Source organism: Mastigoproctus giganteus, chromosome 8, assembly GCF_048544385.1.
Source record: "Mastigoproctus giganteus isolate SK-2022 chromosome 8, ASM4854438v1, whole genome shotgun sequence".
NCBI classification, from domain to species: domain Eukaryota; kingdom Metazoa; phylum Arthropoda; class Arachnida; order Uropygi; family Thelyphonidae; genus Mastigoproctus; species Mastigoproctus giganteus.
This window is the reverse complement of record NC_143582.1, coordinates 157453931-157479710: the sequence shown is the minus strand read 5'-3', so window position 1 is coordinate 157479710 and position 25780 is coordinate 157453931. Positions and strand designations below refer to the sequence as shown.

Sequence of the window (25780 nt, the reverse complement as noted above, 5' to 3'; positions counted from 1 at the left end):
AATTTAAGCAACAGGCAGTACTTAATTTTACACCATTGCAGATTAATCGGCAAAGAGTCTTTTGAAAGGCACAGTACACTTTTTACGAACAATGACAGATGATCTTGCAGGCTATTATCAGACAAAAACAGTAAAGTGATTGACCTTGGTTAAACCACTTGGGAGTAATCCTTACACTCAAAACTTCCCAGCTACTGAGCCATCAACAAAAACAATGTGAGATACCTTGTAGAAGGGGAACATAAATTTCATTTGCTATAGCTTGAAAACTATCTTTTGAGTACCTCTTCTTTCTTGATAGATGTGAAGAGCAACACTAGCTGATTCAGAAAGAATAAAAATATTGGAACAGATTCATCTTCAATCATTCATTCTGGCACAACATTTGCAGGAGCACAAAGACAACACAACAGCAACTATATGAGCAAGCGCATTTCCCGCATATAAGGTCAGTCAATCCCCTACCTCCTCCTTTCTGGGATATGGTCGGTGTCTTCATGACAGACTTCGGGTGGCATTGGCAGCTCTTGGTCATTATTAGCCTTGTCGATCTCATAATCTCCTCCAGCCTTGGTATTGGTCCAATCTATAATCCTGAAGGAGTACATTAGTACCGTAACTGCACAGGTGTTTATGGCTGTGACTATGTTCCCACTATTCAGCTTTAAGTTTAGCAGGCTCCTCAGTCTCTGACAGTATTTTTCAGTCAGGCAGGACTTAATTTCCTTGTCTTAATACTGATTATGCATCATGCATCATATGAGTATGCATAATCCTCAGATATTTGTAGATCTTTCCCTCTCTCATGGAATGAATCTTTTCACCAGTCTTTAGCTGGTAGTTTCAGCTGATTGAATTTCCTTGATGGAATCCATGGATTTTTGTATCTGTCAAATTGATTCATGATGTCAGTGCTGAACTATTTGGTGATTCAAAATTGATTCTTGGTTGTGGCATAGAGTAAGATGTGATCCATGTACATCATAATGGAAAAGGTCAAGAGAGAGGGTGTACAGGTTCTTAATCCCTTCTTTTAGGGTATATTCGTCTGGTTGTTATTGAGCATGGTGTACAATGGGTTGAGTGTCAGACAGAACCATAATGGCCTTAGGGCATCTACCTGTAAAATTCCTCTCCTAAAGGAGTTTGCTAAGGTCATGATGTTCTCAACCTTGATGGTGATCCTCTATTTTGGCATGGTTGCTTCTAAGAAGCATGTCAATGTCGGGTTGACAGATAGATCTTCAATGCCTCCATCAGACAGACATGGGGCACGGAGTCAAAGCCTTTACAGTAGTTGATGTAGGCCGCATACAAACTGTAGTATTTCTTGTAGGCTTGCTCCATAATTGACGTATCAATGGTCAATTGCTTCTTGCATCCTTTGCTCATCTACTTACATCTCTTCTGCTGTTCAGCCATAATGTTCTGACTCTTCAAGTGGTACAATATCTTCTTAGTTATGCAACTGGTCAGAATCTTGTACACTGTTGGGAGACAGGTGATCAATCTGTACTTTGCTGGGTTTGTGGTTTCTTTGTCTCCTTAGCCTTCAAATAGGTGATTCCTTGAGTCAGAGACTTTGGGATTGTGTCAGGGTGCCTTATTATCTGGGTGAACTGATCTGCTATATGCCTGTATATGTATATATATATATATACACAGCAGGCCCCCGTTATAATGCGGTTCACTTTACGCTGATTCGCTATAACGCTGTTCTTATATTATAACCCGTATCTGACTATAACGCTGTCTCAGATCACTATATCGCTCTTTTACAGATTGCATTTTTGGCATATTTAACGAAATCAACTCCATTTGATGGAGTCGATAGCTTGAAAATGAATAGCAAACAAAATTAAAACGTTTCCCACGCAGACTTGAGAAATTTTCCCACGCTCAGTGAAATTTTCTCGCACGCTAATTTAATTGCAATACAGTGCTTGTTACGTAGTTCCGAGATCAAAATTTTAAAAAATTATCAAGTATATTGCTTGTAATATCTGTGTTATATGCATTTATCCGAAGTCTAGTCATCACTCAGTACCGTATTAGACATCGTGCGAAACGGACAGTTTACTCGAACATCGTTTCGTAATTAATGCAACCGACACAGTTACATTTTCGAAGAGTTAATAATGGCCAATAAGAATGAAAAAGCAACAACGTCTGAGCGCAGTACGAAGACTATAAATGTAAGAAAAAGACCGAATTTGAAAATGAAATTAGACGTTTTGAAGCGAATCGATTCCGGTCAACGACAAGCGGATGTGTGCCATAATTTAGGATTTGCAAGTTTAATTGTAAGAACAATTATAAAAAAATAAAGAATTAATTTTATCAGCAGGAAAGATAGCTGTTCCAGTGCAAGCAACTAGGGCTAGGACGGCTATTAGGATTGAAATGGAAAGACTTTAACTAATCGTATTGAAGATAATATCCAATGCAGAATTCAGTTAAGTTAAATATTAAAAAAAAAAAAAAAGAGAGAGAGAAAGAGATTAGCCAATATGATTATCTGAAGAAAACTCACTTAGAAAAAAAAAGTGTAACCATTTAAAACTGGTAAGGGCTGGTTGAATAGATTTAAAATCCAGGGAGAAGCCGCAAGTGCAGATCAAGGAGCCGAAACTTTTTGGCGCATCGGCTTCTGTGGCCATAATGGACCTCCCAAGGTTTTTGCAGTACTTTGATCTAAGCCCGAGGCGGGATTCGAACCCACGATCTTTGGATTGCCAGGGAGGCAACCCACCCAGCTAGCCAGGTCGGGTTATAAAATGGATGAAGCAGGACTTTTGTGGAAACGAATGCCTAAAAGAAGTTTCATATTGAAAGAAAAAAGCATGCCAGGTTTCAAAGCGGCGAAGGATCGGGTGACTTTATTGTTGGGTGGTAACGTTGCGGGGGATTTAAAATTAATACCCCTTTTAATTTATTTAGAAGAGGGCCAAAGTTCAACCCAAAATCGACACATTTTTCTTGATTAAATTCATCAATTAAAATCAATTAAATTCATGATTTTAATTGGAATTTTAAGTTTAATTTTGATACGTAAATAGTTACCACATAATTATATACGTATGTAATGCAGAATATTTTATTTGTACAAATATTTGAATATTAAATATTTTGACCGACATTTCTGCATCTTTTCACTACCGTTTATTATTGATTAGGAAATATCCTATGGCACCGACTGCAACTCACAAATACGTATGTTACCTTATGGGAATGCGGAGCTCGCTTAGCGTGGATTCACTTAGCGCTCTGTTTTTCTGGAACGAATTATCAGCGTTAAGCAGGGGTCACTTGTATATATCTGTACTTGCTATTATTGAGCAAGTACCAGTAGTTGTAGATGTTATCTATTCCTGGAGTTTGCCAGTTGTGGGAATTCCTGATGTACTTGTGTTAGTTGTCTGATGGCACCAGGGGGGTTCCCCATTCTCTGCTTGTAAAGTGTGTTAGTTGTCTGACTTCCTGATGTACTGTTGTTCTCCTTTCTCCTGAATCTCCTATCGTCTGTTGTGTCTTTGATTTTCTTCCATTCTAGGACTGTCCAGAGGCATGGCCATTATGGCTAGCTTCACTGTTCCGCACGTTACTCCCAGAACTCCATGAGTGCCTTCTGGTCAGGGGGACTGGTCCGTTGCCTTCCCTCTCTTTCTCTCTCTCTCTACTCTGCAAAAACTTAATCACTTGTTCTTTTAAAATGAATTCAAGTCTTTCAAAGAAAAATCTGAACTTAATTCACTACTAGTAAAAATAAATGGACCCTGGATTCTGTCTGGCAGAGAAATTCTATAAATGAAACCTGAAAAGTGTACTCTGAGCTTGTGAAAAATCAATCTGTAGCTTTGAGTAGTTTCATGGTTTTTACTTCCACATTAAGGGAGACAGTTTTATGAATTCCTATTTCATCACTGAGGACTAAGATAGAGATCATTATCCAAAAGAAATACTAATGTTGGCCTTTAAGATCGTGCAGGTAGCAAGGCACCTTTGTGACATGGCACTCTCCTTATTTGTGTGTGTGTGTGTGTGCGTGCATGCATGTGCTTGTGCATGCGTTCGATGAAATAAGAGTACAGTTAATTAAAAATAACTGTGAAAAAAATTTATTGTTTAATGCCTTCACATTCAAAACATCAATTTCATAATGTAGTATTTTGTTAATGTCTAGTTGATTTTTTAAAGCTGAGATTTTCTTATGTATAATGCACTGTAAAACTCACATACAGAACAGCTCTATATACCTTGGCTCTGAAAACAAAGTTTGTCAAAATACCCATGCAGATGGGATTAGTTTTCAAATGATAGGATGTTCTTAATGATGCAAACAGAACTTTATATGTATATTTCTAAATTATTTACCATAATACAATGGGACTTGTGCACTGCTAACTGATGCATCTTATTTGGTAACTTGCAAATGCTGTAAAAGTTGGCTTCCTAATGAAAAATCCCCCACTAGCTAAAAATCTCTGTGAAAAGTCCTAGATCTTTTCTTAGAATTTCTGAAGTAAGTAGTCATGCTGGCATTACATGTTTGGTGCAAAGTAAAAATATGAATTTGTTGTTTAATTAATATAAGATATTGCTGCTTTTTTAAGTTAGGATATCATAAACAATAATGCTAAACTACATCTGAAAACCAAAAAAAAAAAAAAAAAATTCTTATAATTTAATTAAAACTAATATTCCAAGATCAAGAAAAAAATTTTCATATTTTCTAAATACACAAAACCAAGCACACAATATAAAAAGCTACTTACGATGATAATATGGAGGTCTAAAAGTATCATCTGATACTGACCATCTAGGAGGAAATATTACAAAGTCTGCAATTGCAACACCTGTCTTTGTAGATGGACATGTCAGTACAGTGAATATCGAAGGGTCCTAATTAGAAAAAAAGAGAGGTAATAAAATACCACTCCTATTATATGGAAATTACATTTGTGTGAGAGTATTAAAAGGCAAAAAAGGTTTTATTGTTAAACTATCTTTTATTGCATGCAACAGTAAAAACACAACACAGTCACAGAAAATACTCTACAGCAATGCTAGCTGAGTTTTTTTACTCACTAGATCTCCATATCTGCCAGGTAACAAATAACTAATGGGATCCAGTGTTTTTAAATTTTTCAAAAGTGAAAAATGCTAAGAATTTTTCACAAATTCATTAGACATTACAGTAGGTATGTGTATAGATAACTTCAAATTTTGCTGTTTCTGAACATCAATTCAAATATTACACTGTACAGGAACTCCCTGACTTACATAATATTCAACTTATGGAAATTTGACTTTATGTAAGTTTTTGCCAGCTGGTGCAAACTTAAAAAAATTGTGGAAACGTATTTTGTATCTCATAGGAATAAATGAAGGTATCATGAAAATATCGTAATGTGAACCCAATAACACATCATGTTTTTTTTTTTTTTTTGTAATTCATTCCAAGTCCTTGGAAGTTGAAAAATTCGCTATATTACTAAGTTATTTATCTCTAAATTGTCATATTTATAATGGAAATTGCACTACACTTTCATCATTATATGTTCCCGTTATAAGAATCAATTATGAACGCCTTTGTGATATCTATTTAAAGCACGTTTCTGGAGGTCACGACCATAAAACAATAAAAACAATTTGCACTTTCTGGTTTATTGGGCTTTTCTGTTAGTGCATCTAATTATAAACAGGTAGTAAACCCAAACTTATTGCATTTGCGATAATACTGATAACTGCAATCGTGTGGGTTTTTACGTTATTATGGCGAAATGTGTTCCCCCTTCACTGAAGTCTTCAATCATATAAAAACAAATTTTCAGAAACTTCTCTTCATTCCAATTTATGTATTACAATGATGAAGGGAAAAAAAAGTGCAAGTGGTGGTTACGCCAGGAAATGAAACAAAAGTGATTTAGAAATGAAGATGAAAATGATTAAGAAGTATGGAGCAGGACAAAGTTTGTCATCTATTGCAAGGAAATTAGGTCTCGTTGCTTCAACAGTGAATACTATTTTAAAGGATATTGCGCATATAAAAGAACATATCAAAGGATCAACACACTTAAGATCAACAGTGATGACAAAACAGCGTTCAGTTGTTATATCAAACATGGAACAGCTCTTAATAATATGGATGGAAAATCAGATTCAGAAGCAAGTGCCCCTGAGTCTAATGACCATTCAAGCAAAAGCAACAGATATTTATAAAGATATTAAGGATAAGTACAGCAAACCCCAACCCAAGTTTCTGGCAAGCGATGGGTAGTTTAATAGGTTTAAGCATTGCACTAGTTTCCACTACATTAACGTATGCAGTGAAGTTGCCAGTGCCAATTCTGCAGCTGCAGAGAAATTTTGTGATGTGTTGGAAAAAATTATTGATGAAGGCGGCTATTCCACGCAGCAAATTTTTAATGTTGAAGAGATTGCTGCTCTGTATTGGAAAAAAGTGCCAGATCGAACATACATTGCCAAAGAGGAAAATACAATGCCAGGTTTTCAAAGCATCAAAAGATAGGGCCACACTTTTGCTTGGGGCTAATGCAGCGGGAGATTACAGATTAAAACCACTGCTTGTGTACCATTCTAGGAATCCTTGTGCATTTAAGGGCATCAATAACTACCCTACCCATGCATTTCCAATCGAATCAGAGAGCATGGATAACAATATCTCTCTCTCAGGATTGTTTTAAATGCTGCTTTATTCCCAAGGTTGAAAAATATTGTAAAGACAATGATATTCCTTTCAAGATTTTGCTTCTATTAGATAATACTCCTGGACATCCTATGCATCTAGATAATTTCAATTCGAACATGAGTGTCATATTTTTACCGCCAAACATGACTTCACTCATCCAACCTATGGATCATGGTGTTATTTCGAATTTAAAAGCATACTATTTGCACACAACATTTTCTCAGGCATTATCTGCAGTAGATGATGAGAAAAATTTTACATTAAGAGACTTTTGGAAATTTTACAATATTTACCACGCCATCTTAAACATTAATAAGGCCTGGGCAGAAATTATTAAAAGTTATTTAAATGGTGCATGGAAGAAATACACCCACAGCACGTTATTTGTTATGTTGTTATTTGGTTTTTAGGAGCATTAGCAACTAAGGCCATATTGCTCCGGGGATGTGCGGTGGTCATTCCCTGACCTTTCCGCATCCTCCGTATTTGGTGGTGACGGGCTCGAACCCCGGTCTAATCAAGAAGCGTGTGCTACACACTGGTGCTCCTTCCCACCTGGCTACGGAGGCGCCCCCACAGCACGTAAAAGGCTTCAAAGGATTTGACAAAGAAGAATCATATGAAGAGGTTACAGATAAGACTGTAAAGGTTGCAAAGATACTTCAGTTGGAGGTTGATGCCAAAGATGTGGAGGAGTTAATAGAGGAAGAAGAGAAGGAATTATCTAACGAAGAACTTATTGATTTGCGGGCAGTGATAGTGAAAATAAAATGCTGACGAAGCTGAAGATAAACCAAATGAGGAGCTGAGATGCTTCATCACCAGAGAGATGGCAATGGCATTTCGTGAAATTGCATCTGCAATGGCGAGGTTTGAGAAGATGGATCCTGACAGCAAATGATTCTTAAAAGTTAACAGAGGGGTGAATGATATGCTTGCTTGCTACAAAGAAATCTACGATGAAAGAAAAAAGCCACTGTCCAGTCATCCATTAATATGTTCTTTTGTAAGGTTGAGTGGCTGACCCCTTCTAAATCTCCACAGCCCTCAACCTCCACAATGGTGTATTTATCAGGTGAAGACGTCGATTCTAGCAACAATGCTTGAAAGGTAAAACTTACTGACATTATGCCTGTCTCGTCTCTTTTTTTTGTAATTTTATAATTTTGAAATTTTTTTAAATTGCACACTTTTGTAATTTTTCTGTGCATATGATAAAAAATTGAATAAATACAATAAATAATTCTATTTACATGTTTGTTGAACATTTCATTTTTGATTCAATCAATTCAGTGAGCAAGTGCTGCACAAGCATGGGGGAAATTCCAACTTACGTAGCATTCTGCGGAACACAATCCTTACATAAGTCGGGGAGTTCCTGTACAGCTGAATAGAGGTAAAGCATGAAAAATAAATACATTCAGTGATCACTGAATTGTGACTACCTACCTAATACCATGTTGGGCCACCATTCGCACAGATAACAGCTGTTATTATTCACATAGGCATTGATTCCACTAGCTGTCTGAAAACATCCATATGGATCCCTCCACTAGCTGCCTACAAGACTTTCCACAGTGTCGGATAGATGACAGTTGTGTGTTGAAATACCTCACTTCTATCTTCACTGTGATGCTCGAACCATTCGTGCACAGTGCAGATCCAATGACCCGGTATATTATTGTATTGAAAGATCCCATTTCTGTCTGGAAAAATATGCAACATGATAGAGTACATATGGTTTCCTAAGAGCTGCTTATAGACCTCACCAGTGAAATGTTGGTCCACACACACACACACACACACACACACACACACACTAGGGTCCTAGTTCTTGCCTGGATAGTTGGCTCATGTTGCTTACACCGCACATAAAGGTATCTGCCAGTGTGTTGCACCAAGTATTTGGATTCGTACAACCAGCACACTTGTTTCAAAGTCTTCTAGTCTAACCAGCATGTTGTTGGTACAACAGCATCAGCTGTCTATAATTATCAGCAGTGAGGAGAGGAGAGGAGAGGGTATTTCTTAGGTCATCCACTGTAGAACCATATATGTCTGAGTGTGCAGCACACTGTCATTTGGGATACTGTTCTTACATTTGCCATGTTTGTATTGCAGTGTCAACTGTCACACAGTGACCTGCCATTGAGTCTATATGAGCTGCACCCTTCACTCACCACAAACATCTGCCTTGCATAATCCTTTACAGTTTTGTCAGTAGGAGGTGGTTTGACCTGTTCAAAACCATTCTTTGTACACTTGTATCAAAAGTAGGTGTGAGCAACAAACAAGATGTGCCGTTTCAAATATGGGAGCACCCAATGCATGAGCTCCCACAATCACACTTTCTTGAAACTATGGGATATCTTTACTATGTCTCATAAGTTCTACTTTATCACTTTAATTGCATGACCAGATACAAATTACCATGGGTCTAGCATATGAAGCTGTTCAGCTTTTTATACTGTGAGCTATGAGGCACAGCCATTACAGATTTGGTGGTCATAATTTAGTGATCACTGAGTGTATATACTTAATTGGGCAGTTCTGGTGTTGAAAATTTGAAGCTTTTAAACAGATCTAAACTTCTGGACAACTGCTTACTGTGGAATGATTGCTACTTGGTTAGGTCATTCTTTATATGTATAAACTTAAGAAGAAAGGTGATAAATCAGATTGGTCCACTTAATATTGATGGCTTGACTGTTGGTGATCCTGTTCAGATAGCTGACAAACTGAATGAGTATTTTGCATCTACATTCCCACATGAGAAATTCTTTAGGGAAATGGAGGACAGAAGTTTATTAAACTCTAACAGGGAGCTAAATTAGTTTGTAATAACTGAGAGCAAAGTGGAGGAGAAATTGTTGAAGTTAAACATAAAAAGGGCACCTGGGGAGGATGGGATCTATCTAGTTACATTAAAGGTGGCCGCAAAGGAAGTTAGCAACCCTTAGCCATAATTATGAGAGCATCCTTGGACTCAGGGGAGGTCCCCACAAACTGGAAAAGTGCAAATATATCTCCAATTCACAATTGGATTGGATACTATAATAAACCTAAAATGACCAATTATATTGGATACTATAATATAGTCACAAAAGAAACAGGATGCAAAATTAATTTTGTTATCGTATACTCCGATTTCAGGAAAGATTTTGATACTGATGCACATGGAGGATACATGATAATTCATGCATAAAGAATTTGCAGATAAAGGAACCACTAGGTGACAGTGATAACGGTGTACTCATATAGGATTTACTTAAAGATGTAACTACCATCAAGGGTAAAGGGAAGGGTTTTTGCTTTCATAAAAGTGACTACAGTGGTCTCAGACAGTTTTTAAATTCTGTACAGTGGGACCAACTGATGATGTTACCAACAGTGAATTCTAAATGGGAAGCCTTCAGGGACTTAATCTTTGAGGCTACTAGGCTTTTCAAGGTTCAGGCCTAAATGGATGTCAGATGAATTAATGAGACTCATGGCAGGGAAGAAAAATGCATAGAATGCATATAAATTATCAAGTGACACAGAACCCTATGGCAGATATAAGCTAGTCTGTAATAATTTCAGAAAGGAAGTTAGGCAGGCAAAGACAGACAATGAGAAACCTTTGGCAAAGGTTGCAAAGAAAAACAGCAAAGAGTTCTTTACTTATGTAAACTCTAGAAGGAACGGGATGAATCACATTCGTCCACTTACCATAGATGGTTCGACTATGGATGATCCTGCTCAAGTAGCTGAAAAACTGCATGAGTATTTTGCATCTGCATTCATGCATAAGGAGTTATTCAAGGAGGGGAATGTGAGAAGTTTATCAAACTCTAATAGGGATCTAAGTAATTTTGTAATAACTGAGAACAAAGTGGAAGAGAAATTGCTGAAATTAAACATAAAAAAGGCACCTGGGATGGATAAAATCTATTCAGCTATATTGAAGGAGGCAATGAGGGAAGTTAGCAAACCCTTAGCCATAATTATGAGAGCATCCTTAGATTCAGGGGAGGTTCTCATGGACTGGAGATGAGGAAATGTATCCCCAATTCACAAAGTGGATTCAAAGGGTGACACAAATAGTTATAGGCCTGTTATTTTGCCTCCGTAGCCGAGTGGGCAGGAGCGGGAGTGCAGTAGCACACACTCTTTGAATTAGACCGGGGTTCAAGCCCCTGACTGCTGAATACGGTCGATCTGCCAACCCGCACTGGACCAGCGTGGCAGATTATGGTCCATTTCCCTCAGCATGAATTGTTGAGGAGGCTACCACCCTGCAGTGGGTTGATAATGGCTGCACTTTACTTTTTTCTTTTTTTTTTTTTAGTTTAACTTCTGTTCCTGGGAAAATAATGGAATCACTCGTTAAAGAGTTTACAAGATCACCTACTGCAATAACAGTTCAGACATAGCATGGGTTTATTAAGGGGGTAGTCTTGTCTAAACAATTTTATTGGATACTATGATGTTGTCAAGAGGAACTGGATGCAAGAAATAATTTTGATATCATATTCAACAGACTCTTGATTTACCGGGATCGGATTAACTGGGAAACTTCAAGATTCCAAATTAAAAAAAAAAAAAAAAATCAACCAGAAATTCTAAAATTCAAGCAATAACTAGAATAGATATCTTGCAACCACTGCTGTCTTCACACTTACCGCTTAAAAAAAAAAAAAAAAAAAAAAAGAGAGAGAAGAAATGTTTAGATTGTTTTAGTGCATTGCGTCAATTGTTGTGTTCCGTCGCACTGCAAAAAGACAAATTTTGCTTCGTTATTTATGTCAGGGTGTCAAAATGTTTTTTATAGTATTTTTTTTTTTTTTTTTTGTTTACAAATCGCAAAAATGATGGGTAAACACAAAAGAATTGCACTTTTAGTTTAAACAAAAACTTGAAATTATTCAAAAGTTTGAAAACGGTACATCCGTTAAATCTTTAATGAACCATTATAATGTTGGTGACCAAACCATATGCAACATCATAAAAAATATAGGAAAGCTATAGACTTAAAATCGACATTGCAAAAAAAAAAAAAAAAAAAAAAAAAGGGAAGCATCGTATTGGACACATGAATAGTGAGTGGTAAGTTTTTTTGTTTTTTTATCTATCGCCATATGTTTTTTTACATAGGTTGCTGAACATTTTTCGATACAGTGAGTCCTCAACTACGGATTTACGTAAATTTTTTTTCACTCAATTTTTTTTTTTTTTTAGGATTGTAAAATTTAAAACAAACAAATAAAAAATAAATAAATTAAGCAATCAATAACGACAATCATGGCACGCACAAATTGCACAAGTGGGATATGGTTTGTTTGTTTGTTATTTGGTTTTTAGGAGCATTAGCAACTAAGGCCATATTGCTCCGGGAATATGCGGTAGTCATTCCCTGACCTTTCCGCATCCTCCGTATTTGGTGGTGACGGGCTCGAACCCCGGTCTAATCAAGAAGCGTGTGCTACGCACTGCTGCTCCTTCCCACCTGGCTACGGAGGCGCCCTAGTGGGATATGGAGTAACAAGCAAAAAAATAGGAAAGAAGAGAAGATTCTTACGATTTATTTATGGTTTTTTTTATATGACTGAAGATTTCAGTGAAGGGGACATACATTTCATCATAGTAACGTAAAAACCCACAGAATTCTAGCTATCGGTATTTTTCAAATGCAATAAGATCGAGTTTGCTACCCGTTTATAATTAGATGCACGAACAGAAGAGTCCAATAAACCGGAAAGTGCAAATTGTTTTTATTGTTTTATGGTAGTGACCTCCAGAAATGTGCTTTAGCAAAATGTGAGCTCATGCGGGGTGATAACATTAAGTTTTTGCCTAAACCCTGTGAAGTTCTTTACAGAAAATTTCATTTTGACCATTATCATGGTGCTGACTAAGAGAATAAGTGATAGTGCTACTAGTAAATCTACCAAGAAAAGGAAAACGATCGAGTTGGATCAGAAAATTCAAATAATAAGGATGAATGAAAATGGTCAAACATTAACAAGTATCGTGCTGAATTCAGATATGTCAATAATAACATAGTAGCAATATGATATTAGTCATTCGAGAGTTAAGTAAAACTCGATGAAGTAAGAAGTCTTGGAACGTATTTCTTACGTATGTTTGGGACTTCTGTATTTTTGGATTAACGGGGAAATCAATTATCCGCAATTTGTTTTTTACCATCTATCCCGGAAAATCGAGAGTCTACTGTACTTGGATTTCAGGAAAGCTTTTGATACTGTTGCACATGGAAGATTGCTGTACAAATTGGAGCGGTGTGGCATTAAGGGCATAAAGGGATGGTTGAGTGGGAAACAGCAGAGAGTAGTAATAAATGGACACTCTCTACATGTACTAATGTTATTAGTGTGGCCCCCCAGTGTTCAGTGCTTGGCCCACTGTTATTTTGTGTATTTATCAGTGATATCGATGAAGGTATATCAGGTGTCCAAGTTTGCAGGGTTATTAAAGCCACTAAAGACAGTATGCTACTGCAACAGGATCTAGAAAAGTTAGATAGATGGGCTGAGAAGTGGCAACTGAAGTTTAACATTGACAAATGCAAAGTACTGCATATGGGTAGCAGTAACCCCAGAGAAACGTACCAACTGTATGGTACTACACTCAGGGAGGTGGAGAATGAAAAAGACCTGGGGGTAATTGTGCAGTCAGATATGAAGCTCTCTAAGCAGTGCAGACAGGCTGCCAGAGCAGATCATGGAGTTTTGTCAATGATATATAGAAATTTTGCTAGCAGAAACAAGGAGGTGATTATCCCTTTCTATAAGGCAATGGTCAGGCCCAACCTTGATTATTGTATATAGGTCTGGAGGTCTCATTTTGGGAAGGATGTGGAGTCACTAGAATGAGTACAGAGAAAGGCAATAAGATTGGTGAGAGGAACAAAGGGGTGCACTTACAAAGAAAGGCTTAAGTTCTGCAAGTTGCAGCATCTGGAAACTAGGCACCTGCAAGGTGACCTGATCGAGGTGTATAAGGCCTTGAATAGTTTGAGCAGGCTCAATGCTAACGGGATACTTCTGCTTGCTCAGATTAAGAACCTGAGGGGGCATAGATTCAAATTGAGGAAAGACAGTTGTAGACTAGATGTGTGGAAATTTGCCTTTTGCCAGCAGGTAGTTGATTGCTGAAACAGATTTCCATCTGTTGTTGAGGAAGTTGACAGCGTAAATAAATTTAAGGCTGAACTAGACAAACATTTGGAGTGACCTGATAGGCGAAATGGGAAAATTTTTTTTTGGCCAATGCTGTATAAGCTTTCTTTCTTGCATCATATGCCTCAACTAATGCTAATACTGTACAAATTGGAGCAGCATTGCATCAAGGGCCAGTTGTTACAATGGATAAAAGTATGATTGCGTGGGAGAAGAAAGAGAGTGGTAATCAATGGACACTCCTCTTCATGGACTAACGTTATTAGTGGGTCCCCCAGGGTTCGGTGTTGGGTCCATTCTTTTTTTTGTATATTTATCAATGATACTGAATAAGGTATATCAGGCTTAATGTCGAAGTCTGCAGACGATACGAAGGTTGGCAGGGATGTTAATGACAGTAATGATAGTACACTACTGCAACAGGATCTAGAAAAGATGGGCAGAGGGACTGAGAATTGGCAGCTGAAATTTTAACATTGAGAAATGCAAAATACTTCATATTGGTAGCAGTAACCACAGAAGAAAGTACCAACTGTGTGGTACTACACTCAGGGTAGTGGAAATTAAAGACCTTGGGTAACTGTGCAGTCAAATATGAAGTTTTCTGAGCAGTGCAAACAGGCTGCTTGAGCAGGCCATGGTATCTTGTCAATGATTGAGAGGAATTTTGCTAGCAGGGATAAGGAGGTGATTATCCCTTTGTATAAGGCAATGGTTATGCCACACCTTGGTTACTGTGCACAGGTCTAGAAGCCTTATTTTAGGAAGGATTTAGAGTTGCTAGAACGAGTATAGAAAAGGGCAAGAAGACTGTTGATGAGAACAAAGGGATGCTCTTACCAAGAAAGGCTAAATTTCTGCAAATTGCAGCATCTGGAGACTAGGCACGTGTGAGGTGATCTGATTGAAGTGTATAAGGCCTTTACTTCCCAGGGTAACAACCCTATTACATGAAAATAAGAGTGATCCAAGAAAAGAAAAAAAAAAGTCAATAAAAAATGAAAGAAAGGTTCAAGCAGGCTCAATGCTGATGGGATACTTCTTCCTTTTTTTTTTTTTTTTTTTTTGATTTGGTAGTTGTTGGCGCATCGGCTTCTGTGGCCATATTGCACCTCCCAAGGTTTTTGCAGTACTTTGATCCAAGCCCGAGGCGGGAATCGAACCCGCGACCTTTGGGTTGCCGGGCAGGTACTTTACCCACTCGGCTAGCCCAGTCGGCCTACTTCTTCCTCTTGCTCAGATTACAAACCTGAGTTGGCATAAACTCAAATCGAGGAATGACAGTTGTAGAACAGATGTGCGGAAGTTTGCCTTTAGCCAGCGAGTTGTTGATTGCTGGAACAAACTTCCATCTGTTGTTGTGAAAGTTGATAGCTTAAATAAATTCAAAGCAGAACTAGACAAACATTTGGAATGAATGGATCAGTGAAATGGGAAGGGTTTTTTTTTTTTGGCTGATGCTGTATAAGCTTGTTTTCTTGCATCATGTGCCTCTACTAATGCTAATGCTGATGTCTGGAGGCCTGAATACAGTATTCCAAATGAGTTGTGTAATTCTAAATACAGTATTAGGCGTTATATAAAAAGGACATAGAACTTCTAGAAGAGGGTCCAAATAAGGGTAGTGGTTAGGTGTGGAAATGAGGATACCACCTCTCTCTCTCTCAAACAAGATGTGCTTATCTACAACAACAAAATAGGTATGAGAGATAAAGGTTTTCTCTGCGAAAAATGTCTTAGAAGTGGACTGCAGACCCTGGATACAGTAAAACACCTTGAGCGTTTAAGGCCCTTAAAGGAATAAGCAGAATAAACACAGGAAGTATCCATGTTGGGAAGTTAAACAGGAACACAGGGACAGAAATATAAAACTTTGGGAAGTAACAGAAGATTAGATCTCAAAAAGTTCACCTTTGGGTAGCATGCTGCTGATAAGTGGAATAAGTTGCCTCTCAAGGCAGCTGAGGTAGAGTGTTCAAGTTGCCCAGTAGACTGCTGTTTTTTAGAAATGGTCAAATTGTGATTGACTCAGGGATTTTTTTTTTTTTTGGCTGATTCAGAGTATGTTCACAACCTTGAGTTGTTTGGCCAGGTTAATACTAATGCTAAATACATGGCATCTGCAAATAACCAAATCACCCAACACTTGTAATGCTGTAATGGGTTTAGCATAAAGTCTTAAAATGCATATAAAGTAGCTTGCTTTAAGAGAGATGAATGATGTTGAGGTGTATTCAAGGTGAAAGCCACCTCACTTAAACAAGATGTGTTTAACTTCAACATTTTGTCTCCTCTCTCAGACCAAAGTTTTCTTTGTTCACTTCAAGATCTCAGTTTGAGATGAATCTTCTTCATTGGTGAGAGTTATATAACAATAACAGGCAGTCCATAATTCTTATTAGTTTCTCAAAATGGATGTGTCTACTAAGACATCAGCTGATATTAATTAACTGCTTGTAGTTTTGCATTGCTTTCTTTCTTTTTTTTTTGACCCTCAATGGTGTGACAGCTTATACCTGGGTTAGTCATTAGCAGGCATGTATAATGGTAAAAGTTAGGATTGAGTTCATAGATGTTTAGACTGTATCTTTCAGCCCAGAGGTTTTGTTAATGTTGAAAACCATATTATATTTCTTTTTTTGTCCTAGAAAATAGTCTTTACTTCCCAGGGTAACAACCCTATTACATGAAAATAAGAGTGATCCAAGTACAGCAAAAAAAAAAATTCAATAAAAAATGAAAGAAAGGTGTAAGCTGTAAAATTGCAACTGGGATACAAGACTGGTGAAGTACGATTGGGTAATACTGGTTATTAAATGTCTCTGGAAATTAGGCAGACACATAAAACATCACCCAGAGATGTCATGGATTATGAGCCATGTGTACTGTAACATTGGGCAATTCTGTCCTCAATTAAATATGAAATGAAAGGGTACAGAATCATATCACAATAATGCTCTGAGCCAACAGTGTTCTCAAAGAATATGGGATGAATTACTCATCTTCATAATATAGCACATTACATGAGGTGTGGTAATAAAGTTCCAAGAATGGTGCAATAAAAATAAGCTCAAAAATGGTGTTATTTTTATTAAAAGTAATCACCACTTGATTGAATGAACTTTTTACACCATTCCAAAAATTTCTGAAAAGAGTCAGCAAAGGCATCCAAAGAGATGATATTCAGTTTGGCAATTATGTTTTTTTTCCTGAAAGAGATTCAGAGATTCCTGAATCTCTTTCCTTTGAGGGCAGTTTTTACCTTGGGAAAGAGGAAGAAGTCTGCTGGTGCTAGATTGGGAGAGTAGGGTGGATAGTTGATCTGTATAATGCTTGTATAATTGTTGATTGTATAATTGTTGATCTGTTGTACAACAATTATACAGATAAAAACATTTATCTGTATAATTGTTGATCTGTTGATAATTGTTGATGGTTGATTTGTATAATGCCCTTGCCCATTCCACACCTGTGAAAGTGTGGAATGGGCAAGGGCATTGTCATGCAACAAGAATTGGTTGCCTTTTTCTTGAAATTGAGGCCTTGCCTAGGAAATGCACTTCAGTAGTCTTAGAAGCACCTGTACATAGAACGAGCTGACTTTCTCCTCTTCAGGTACAAATTCCTTGTGAATCACACCCTGTTTGTCAAAAAACATGATTGGCATCATCTTGATCCTAGACTTTTAATGAAACTTTCTGGATTAATCTGACTGATCTGATGCTGCATGATCTGACATTTCATCTCTGGGTTGTACTGAAATACCCAGCAATCATCTTCAGTGATAATACAATCAAGGAAATTAGGGTTGTCTTGAAAGTCATCATGTGATGACATTCTTCATGCTTCTGCTCATCTGTGAGGCTTTGCAGGAAAATCTGTACAAATTTTCCTTTTTTCCCTAAATCTTTGTGCAGAATTTGACAAATTGTCTCCTTATTCATATCTAACTCATCAGCTATCATTTGGGGGATCAAATGATCACCCATCATCACCAGAAACAGTTTTTAATTTCTGTTTCTGTTGTAGATTTTCCCAGTTTAAAGCAAATTTTGATATTTGTTCATTGCTCCATTGAAAAATTGTGACACAAAACATTAATGCTACTAATGAAACTGTTTGTTATTTGCAACCTGTCAGTCTACTAGATAACCTCTATACTCTGTTGCAGAAAGTTTGGAACTACAACATACCACATCCACTTATTTTCAAACTCATTGAACACGACCACAACAGCACCAGTATGGGAACTTCACCTCATCCATCAACCTATAAATCATGCGTTGGTGTATCTCTTGAATGGCATATGGACTAAACACCAACCACAAACACAGCTTTTGAGAGTTGACACACCCTGATAAATGGAACCACATCTCATTGTTGAAAGGGGTGAAATTCAGAATGTCTTCTCCACTGGCTTTAAAGAAGTCTCAAAACCACTGCCAATACTGCACAGGTTTTACAGGGTAATATTCTTTCAGTTCATGCCTGATTTCTGTGACAATTTGTGAAACACCTTTTTTGGACTGCTCATAATGCAATCAGAAATACCCTATGTTAAAACTGGCAGCCTGCCAGACCTCAGCATGTTTGTAACTGATCTGGTTTCCCTAATCTTGCTAATCTACTGCCACTGTTATAAAGCAGTACATGAATTTCAGAATACATTTCCCTAAATTTCTGTTTGACTTCTTCTGTGTATTCACCTCCACAACAGAACATATTCCACTAAACACATTCAGCCCTAACTGATGATGCCATTTTCTCACACATTCAAACATCTCACTGGTTGCAAGATAGTAGGATACTATGGTGTTGGGACTATGCCAGTGGTCACATATGCCACCTAAGGGGTATGTATCAGACTTTCCTACTTCCAGCACAGTACAAATATATAGGTACATGGGGAATATTCTCACACTCTGTACATTTATGACAATGTATGTCTGTCTTTTTTTCTTTCTTTCTTTTTTTTTTTTTCAGTTTGATAGAATACTGTGAAAACATCTTTTTTGGAGTAAATAATTAATAATATGAGCTTATACTTACTGCATGGTCACGGGTTACACTATTCATAGCAATAAAATGATTTAAATTGTATTTATATGGAACATAATTGCCATGCCAAGCAACAACATCAAAAGGCGAATGATCCTGTGAACAAAATGATAAATTCTTTATAAATAACCAAACAATACTAACAATAATACAGATAAAAAATACACATATAATACATATATAAATACCATAATAAATAAATATAACCGACATAATAAATAAATAAATACATACACATAACAAATAAATTATTTACACAACCTATTCGTCAATGGTGTGTACCAAGGTAACTATGGCAACTGAGCACACAATCTTCTTGTAGGATAGGGGTAAGATAGTTTTAGACTGGTGGCAGAAAGATTTTTCATTATGGCAGCAGTAGTAATTGAAAAGCAGTACAGCATTTATTAATGTAGCATTTAATTAATAGCTAACAGAGCAGCAATGGCTCAATACGTTCTACATTATAAGTAAATTAGTTTAGAAATGGAAGATTTACCTCTATGATGTCTTGTAGAACACTTCAGTGCTGATACTCTCTATAGTTGAATAATTATACAAATAGATTACACGTATTCCACTCCCTTGTAGACAAGAACAGTGACCCAATGCACCCTGGAATCGGAGACTCGCGGACCTCGAGCCCGACAATACATCGAATCACCGCCCCAATCTTTGAGCGAGAGAATACAATTTGTTTGTATTTTAAAATTTTAAGACCAAATAAATACATAGTGAATCTATATTCTTAATACTTTAAAAACTAATATTAAAACATAAAAAAATTAAGAATCCTCTTAAAACATTAAGAGACTAAAGAATCTTGTTACTTCCCTGAAGCAGACAGGGCTTTTTGACCAAGGTTGTGATCACTGGAAAGTGAAACCGCAGGTATTGCGGAAGAATTTTATAGCATGGAGATTAGTTGCGGTCCTGGCACATGCGAGTAAAGGACCATGAATCTGAGATAGGGTAGGGGCGACGTACATTGACTGAATTTTGATGTAATTTAATTTCAAGTGTCTCCGAAATTAATAGTTTGGTGTAATCGCGTTGGATGCTGAGAATTTTTGCTTCATTGAATAGAAAGGTGTGGCCTTTACTGATCACATGGAATGCAAGTTCCGAAGCCAAGGACAGATGTTAAATGTTGTCTCATTCTCGTATTGAGTGTACAACAAGTGGTTCCTAGTATGAGGAGTTGAAATCCTTGCAAGATACATTGTAGACTAAGTCATTTAATTGGAATGTGGAAGAGGATTGGACTTCGTGGTTTTTTTGGGCAGAATGTAGTTTTGTTGTGGGTTTGGCTATGATTTTGAATTGTGTGTTATTTATTTAGTTGTTCGAACCATTGTTTAATATATGGTAAAGCAATAAAACATTTTTTTTATGTTATTATTGTTGGTAACAGGAGAGGTATTGCATAATCTGTTTTTTGCTTGTATCCTTATTTCGTTTATAATAGGTAGGGGGTAATCTCTATTTTCAAATCTGTTTTTCGTGTTTGTATTTCTGTGTTTTGGGGCTGATTCAGATGTTGAGTGTTTGTAGGCATTAAGAAATTGATTAAGGATGATGGATAATTTAGCATTAGCATTAGTAGAGGCATATGATGCAAGAAAGCAAGCTTATGCAGCATCAGCCCAAAAAAAAAAAAAAAAAAAAAAACCTTTCACTTCACCCCTCCATTCGTTCGAAATACCTGTCCAGCTGAGCCTTAAATTTATTTAGGCTACCAACTTCCACAACAAGGAATGGAAGTCTGTTCCACCAACCAATTACCCGCTGGCTAAAGGCAAATTTCCGCACATCTATCCTACATCTGTCTTTCCTCAATTTGAATTTATGCCCTCTCAGGTGATTATTCTGAGCAAGAGGCAGTATCCCATCAGCATTGAGCATGCTCAAACCATTCAAGGCTTTGTACACCTCTATCAGATCACCTCGCCGGTGCCTAGTCTCCACACACTGTAATTTGCAAAACTTAAGCTTTTCTTCGTAAGAGCAACTCTTCGTTCCGTTCACTAACCTTGTTGCCCTTCTCTGTACTCATTCCAGCAGCTCTACATCTTTCTTGAAATGAGGCCTCCAGACCTGTATACAGTACTCAAGGTGCGACCTGACCATTGCCTTATACAAGGGAATAATCACCTCTCTATCCCTGCTAGAAAAATTCCTGTATATCATTGATAAGACACCGTGAGCTACTCTTGCAGCCCATCTGCACTGCTAGGAGAACTTCATATCTGCCTGCACAATTACCCCCAGGTCCTTTTCATTCTCTACACTGTCAGTGTAGTACAACAGAGTTGATACGTTGCTCTGGGGTTGCTGTTTCCCATATGTAGTACTTTACATTTGTCAATGTTAAACTTCATTTGCCATCTCTCAGCCCATCTGCTCAACCTTTCCAGATCCCGTTGCAGCAATATAGCGTCAGTAGCGTCCTTAACAACCCTGCCAAACTTTGTATCGTCTGCAAACTTTGACATTAAGCTTGATATACCATCATCAATATTATTTATAAATACAGAAAACAACAATGGACACAACACTGAACCCTGAGGGACTCCACTAATAACATTAGTCCACGATGAGCAGTGTCCATTAATTACCACTCTCTGTCTTCGGCCACTCAACCATCCCTTTATCCATAGCAACAATTTGCCACCAATGCCACACTGCTCCAATTTGTGCAGCAGTCTTCCATGTGCAACAGTATCAAAAGCCTTTCTAAGATCCAAATATATAATATCAAAGTTATTCCCTGCATCCAATTCTTTTCTGACTACATCATAGTATCCAATCAAATTGGTCAGGCAAGACCTTCCCTTAACAAAACCATGCTGTGTCTGAGCTATAACTGAATTCTTGTCAAGATGATCCTGCAGTGCTTCTTTAACCAGTGCTTCCGTTAATTTTCCTGGAACAGAAGTTAAACTCACAGGTCTATAATTACTTGTGTCAGCCTTTGATCCTCCTTTGTGAATTGGGGTTACATTTGCACATCTCCAGTCTGTGGGTACCTCCCCTGAGTCCAAGGAAGCTCTCATAATTATGGCTAATGGATTGCTTACTTCCTTTGCTGCCTCCTTTAATATAACTGGATAGATCCCATCCACCCCGGGTGCCTTTCTTGTATTTATCATCAACAATTTCTCCTCCACTTTACCCTCAATTATTACAAGATCATCTAGCTCACTGTCAGTGTTTACTTCTTCTATGGCATTCCCCTTCCTGAATAACTCCTCATGTGTGAATGTAGATGCAAAATATTGATTTAGTTTGTTAGCTACCTGAGCAGGATCATGAACAGTTGAACCATCGATACCAAGTCGACCAATCTGATTCATCACCTTCCTTCTAGAGTTTACATAAGTAAAGAACTCCTTGCTGTTTTTCTTTGCATCCCTTACCAAAGATTTTTCGTAATCTGCCTTTGCCTGCCTAACCTCCTTTGTAACTTTGTTACAGATCAACTTATATCTATCATAGGCTTCTGTGTCACATGTTAATTTATATGTATCCCATGCATTATTCTTCTCTGCCATATGTCTCATTAGTTCATATGACATCCATTTAGGCCTGAACCTTGAACAATATTTCTTAGTTCGTATGTAAAGCCTAGTAGCTTCCAAGATTAATTCTTTGAATGCTTCCCATTTTGAATTTGTTGTAGGTAACATCATCAGTTGGTCCCACTGTATAGATTTTAAATACTCTCAGACCATCGTAGTTGCCTTTACGAAAGCAGTAACCCTTACCTTTACCCCTGATGGTAGTTACCACCTTGAGTAAATCCCACTTCAGCACACTGTGATCACTGCCACCTAGTGGTTCCTTTATCTGCAGATTCTTAATGCATGAAGAATCACTACTGATAATCAAATCATGAGTACTGCTCCTTCTAGTTGCTTCCCGAACATGCTGATTTAGAAAACAATCATCCAATAAATCCACAAAAGCCTTGCTAGTGTATGAGTGACGAACCCACAAATTCCAGTCAATATCTGGGAAATTAAAATCCCCCATTATAAGACTCTCTGATTTACTGGCCCACTCTATTTCCCTGTACAGTTTCTTATTATACTCATCAGAGTCATTAGGACTATAGCACACTCCTACTCTCAATTTTGATCTCCCAATGCTTATGTCACACCAAACTGACTCGACACTGCACTGTCCAGTGATGTCGACTGGCTTCACTTCCTTGGATTTTACGTGTTTGTTAACTAATAGCATAACCCCTCCCTATCCTTTCTGTAGACATTGTACTCCCCAAATTCCAGTTCTGCATTACTTATATCTGTATGACACCATGTCTCTGATATCCCAACAATATCCGCCTTTGATGCTTTGAACAATACCTCAAATTCATGAAATTTATTTACCAAACTCCTAGCATTGGTGTACACGCAAGTATACATGCACCTGTTCTTTTTTTTTAGCTACCCTGATACAACCCATGTGTTTATTTGCACCGCAATGACTCCCAGCAGTCTCTGAAATATAATGCATCTTATTTTCCAAGCTGCTGCTCATTCCAATAGAAGCAGTGCAAGAATCACTTTCACCTCTGCCAGTGGCTAATGTTAATCTATTAGTCCTTGTATCCCCCAATCTAGCAGTTTTCCGATCCACCTAACACTGCCTCGATAGCATCAGCAAACATTCTTGCACCCTTTCTATTTAAGTGTATTCCATCCCTGTAGAAGCTATCTCTCCTCTTAACAAGTACAGACCAGGCTGAAAAAAATTCTACCCGTTGAGCCTTGCACAATCTTTCCAGGGCCGAATTGTTCCTCAGGGCTCTCATCATATACTCCCTCCTATCGTGTCTGGGCAGAATTGCAGACACTTTCAAATTCAACCCTAATTCACGGTTTTTTTCAACAGTGACCTGTACTTGTTAAGTAATTCCGCCGGTCTCCTACTCTTAATATCATTAGTGCCAACGTGTACAACTATATCACCTTTTGTGCCCTTAAAAGATGATATCCGCTCTACAACGTCATCAACCTTTGCCCCTGGCAGACATACCCTCGTCCTGTTCCACCTATCCTTTTTACAAAGCATGTTTCCCGTTTCCCTGACAATAGAGTCACCAACAACTACTAGTTCCTTTGGGACCAGCACATTCTGCCTTGAGGGCTGCCGCTGTGTTGCGTGATGCCCAAGTGCAAGCTCTGGCGTTGGTGTAGGCAGCGGAGAGCTTGATGGGCCTCTCACTTTTAATCCTTCGAGGGCATCCACCCTGTCCTTCAAGCTCTCATATAGGCTCATAACAACGCTGAGTTGTCACCTGATTTCCTTACACTCCTTGCATCGCGCACATACAAAGACATCCCCCATGGCAGTATCATGTCCCGTACCTGACTGCTCCACAAGCATCAAGCAAATAGTGCAAATTTTATAGGTGAAGGGGTGGTAGCTGTTGTAATGAAGAAGCATCCCAGTGTAGGTGGCCTTTCTGTATATGCTGAATTGAATTTTGTTCATAACCCATGTGAGGGTGAAATTTAGAAAATGTAATAATTTTGTTTCAGTATTTTCAGATTCTAGTATGAAGCTTAATCTTGCATGGATATTATTTAAGTTTTGTAGAATGTCCTGTATGTTCCCCACATCTGTGATGCAGAGTATATCATTCAGATATCTACCATAGTAGGTGATCCGTGGAAGAAAAGGAGTTAAATGTATTGTTTCGATATTCGTAAGGTATATTTCTGCAAGTAAGCTACTTAATTTAATCCCATGGGTAGGTCAAAAACTGTTTGAAGATTTTACCTAGGCACATAGGTGTTCGCAGCCTAAAACAAGAAGGGGGGCAACCACATTTTGGCCCCCCATAAAAATAAAACATTTTATTTTTAAATAAATATATTTTATAAATATAATTTTGTAAATATATTAAAACTTTTATTTATTTTAAAAAATAAATTTATTTAAAAAACATATACATTAAAATATATTATAATAGTTCATAACTAATAAATATTCAACCTTTTTAGGTTTACAGTGGTTTTTTAGGTTTTTAGGTCTATTTATTTATTTATTATAATAATATTCTACGTTCAAAAGGAACAAAGACAATGAATTGGTCAATTACTTCTTCTACAGTGACTGCAGCAGTTAAATCCTGTTCCATGTGCAAAAGCAATAAGTAGTTCAACCGTTCTTGCATCATGACGCTTCTTAATTTTGGCTTATTCATTATTATAAACTCATTTGTGAACCCCTACGTTTTGCGATCACCAAGAAGACCTTCAACGAATTCCGTGAATCACCAAAAAAAATAGAAGATTAAGCGTAGAGTAGGGATATATATGAAAAGCGTTGTTTACTCATTTAGTGAGGGGAGGTGCTGCAAACAGTATCGATATATTGCATATGTTCAGGAGGCTAGTGTCACACAGCATAGCAGACAGCTGTCCCAAATGAAATGAGTGCGCAAATTCAAATATCAGAATATGTTTTACACATAAAAAACATGAATAAAATAAAAAATATCTATTTTATTATTTAAATATTTATTTATTTTAATTCTTTAGTTTTAAAATTCAACAATACGTTTTTTTATGATTTAACAAAAATGTTTGACATGTGAGGCTACGAGAGCCTCCTTCAAGATTTCAGGGGTCCCTCCCTGTATGCAGGCCTATGCTTAGGAAGGGGATATAATTGGCTTCAGTTAAAAGTTTTATCAGGTCGAATATAGCAGTAATCAGGAGTTTTGTATGGTTAATTGGTAGTGGGTCTTTGTTTAGCATATCCCAGATGATCCAGGGTGTATGCAACATTCACATTGGTATATAAAGAGGTGGCA

At 37.5% G+C, this 25780-nt stretch overlaps 1 protein-coding gene across 3 annotated transcripts in view; it reads right to left on the bottom strand.

Annotated features, from left to right (window-relative positions):
• The window catches only part of hgo (homogentisate 1,2-dioxygenase), a 431143-nt gene that overhangs the window by 81076 nt on the left and 324287 nt on the right, over nt 1-25780 (bottom strand). For all 3 annotated transcript variants that reach the window (XM_090379845.1, XM_090379846.1, XM_090379847.1), the window contains 2 exons: nt 18943-19047; nt 4776-4902 (listed from right to left, as the gene is read on the bottom strand). In XM_090379845.1, coding sequence (XP_090235971.1) covers nt 4776-4902; nt 18943-19047 — 232 coding nt within the window. The remainder of the gene's footprint in view (nt 1-4775; nt 4903-18942; nt 19048-25780) is intronic.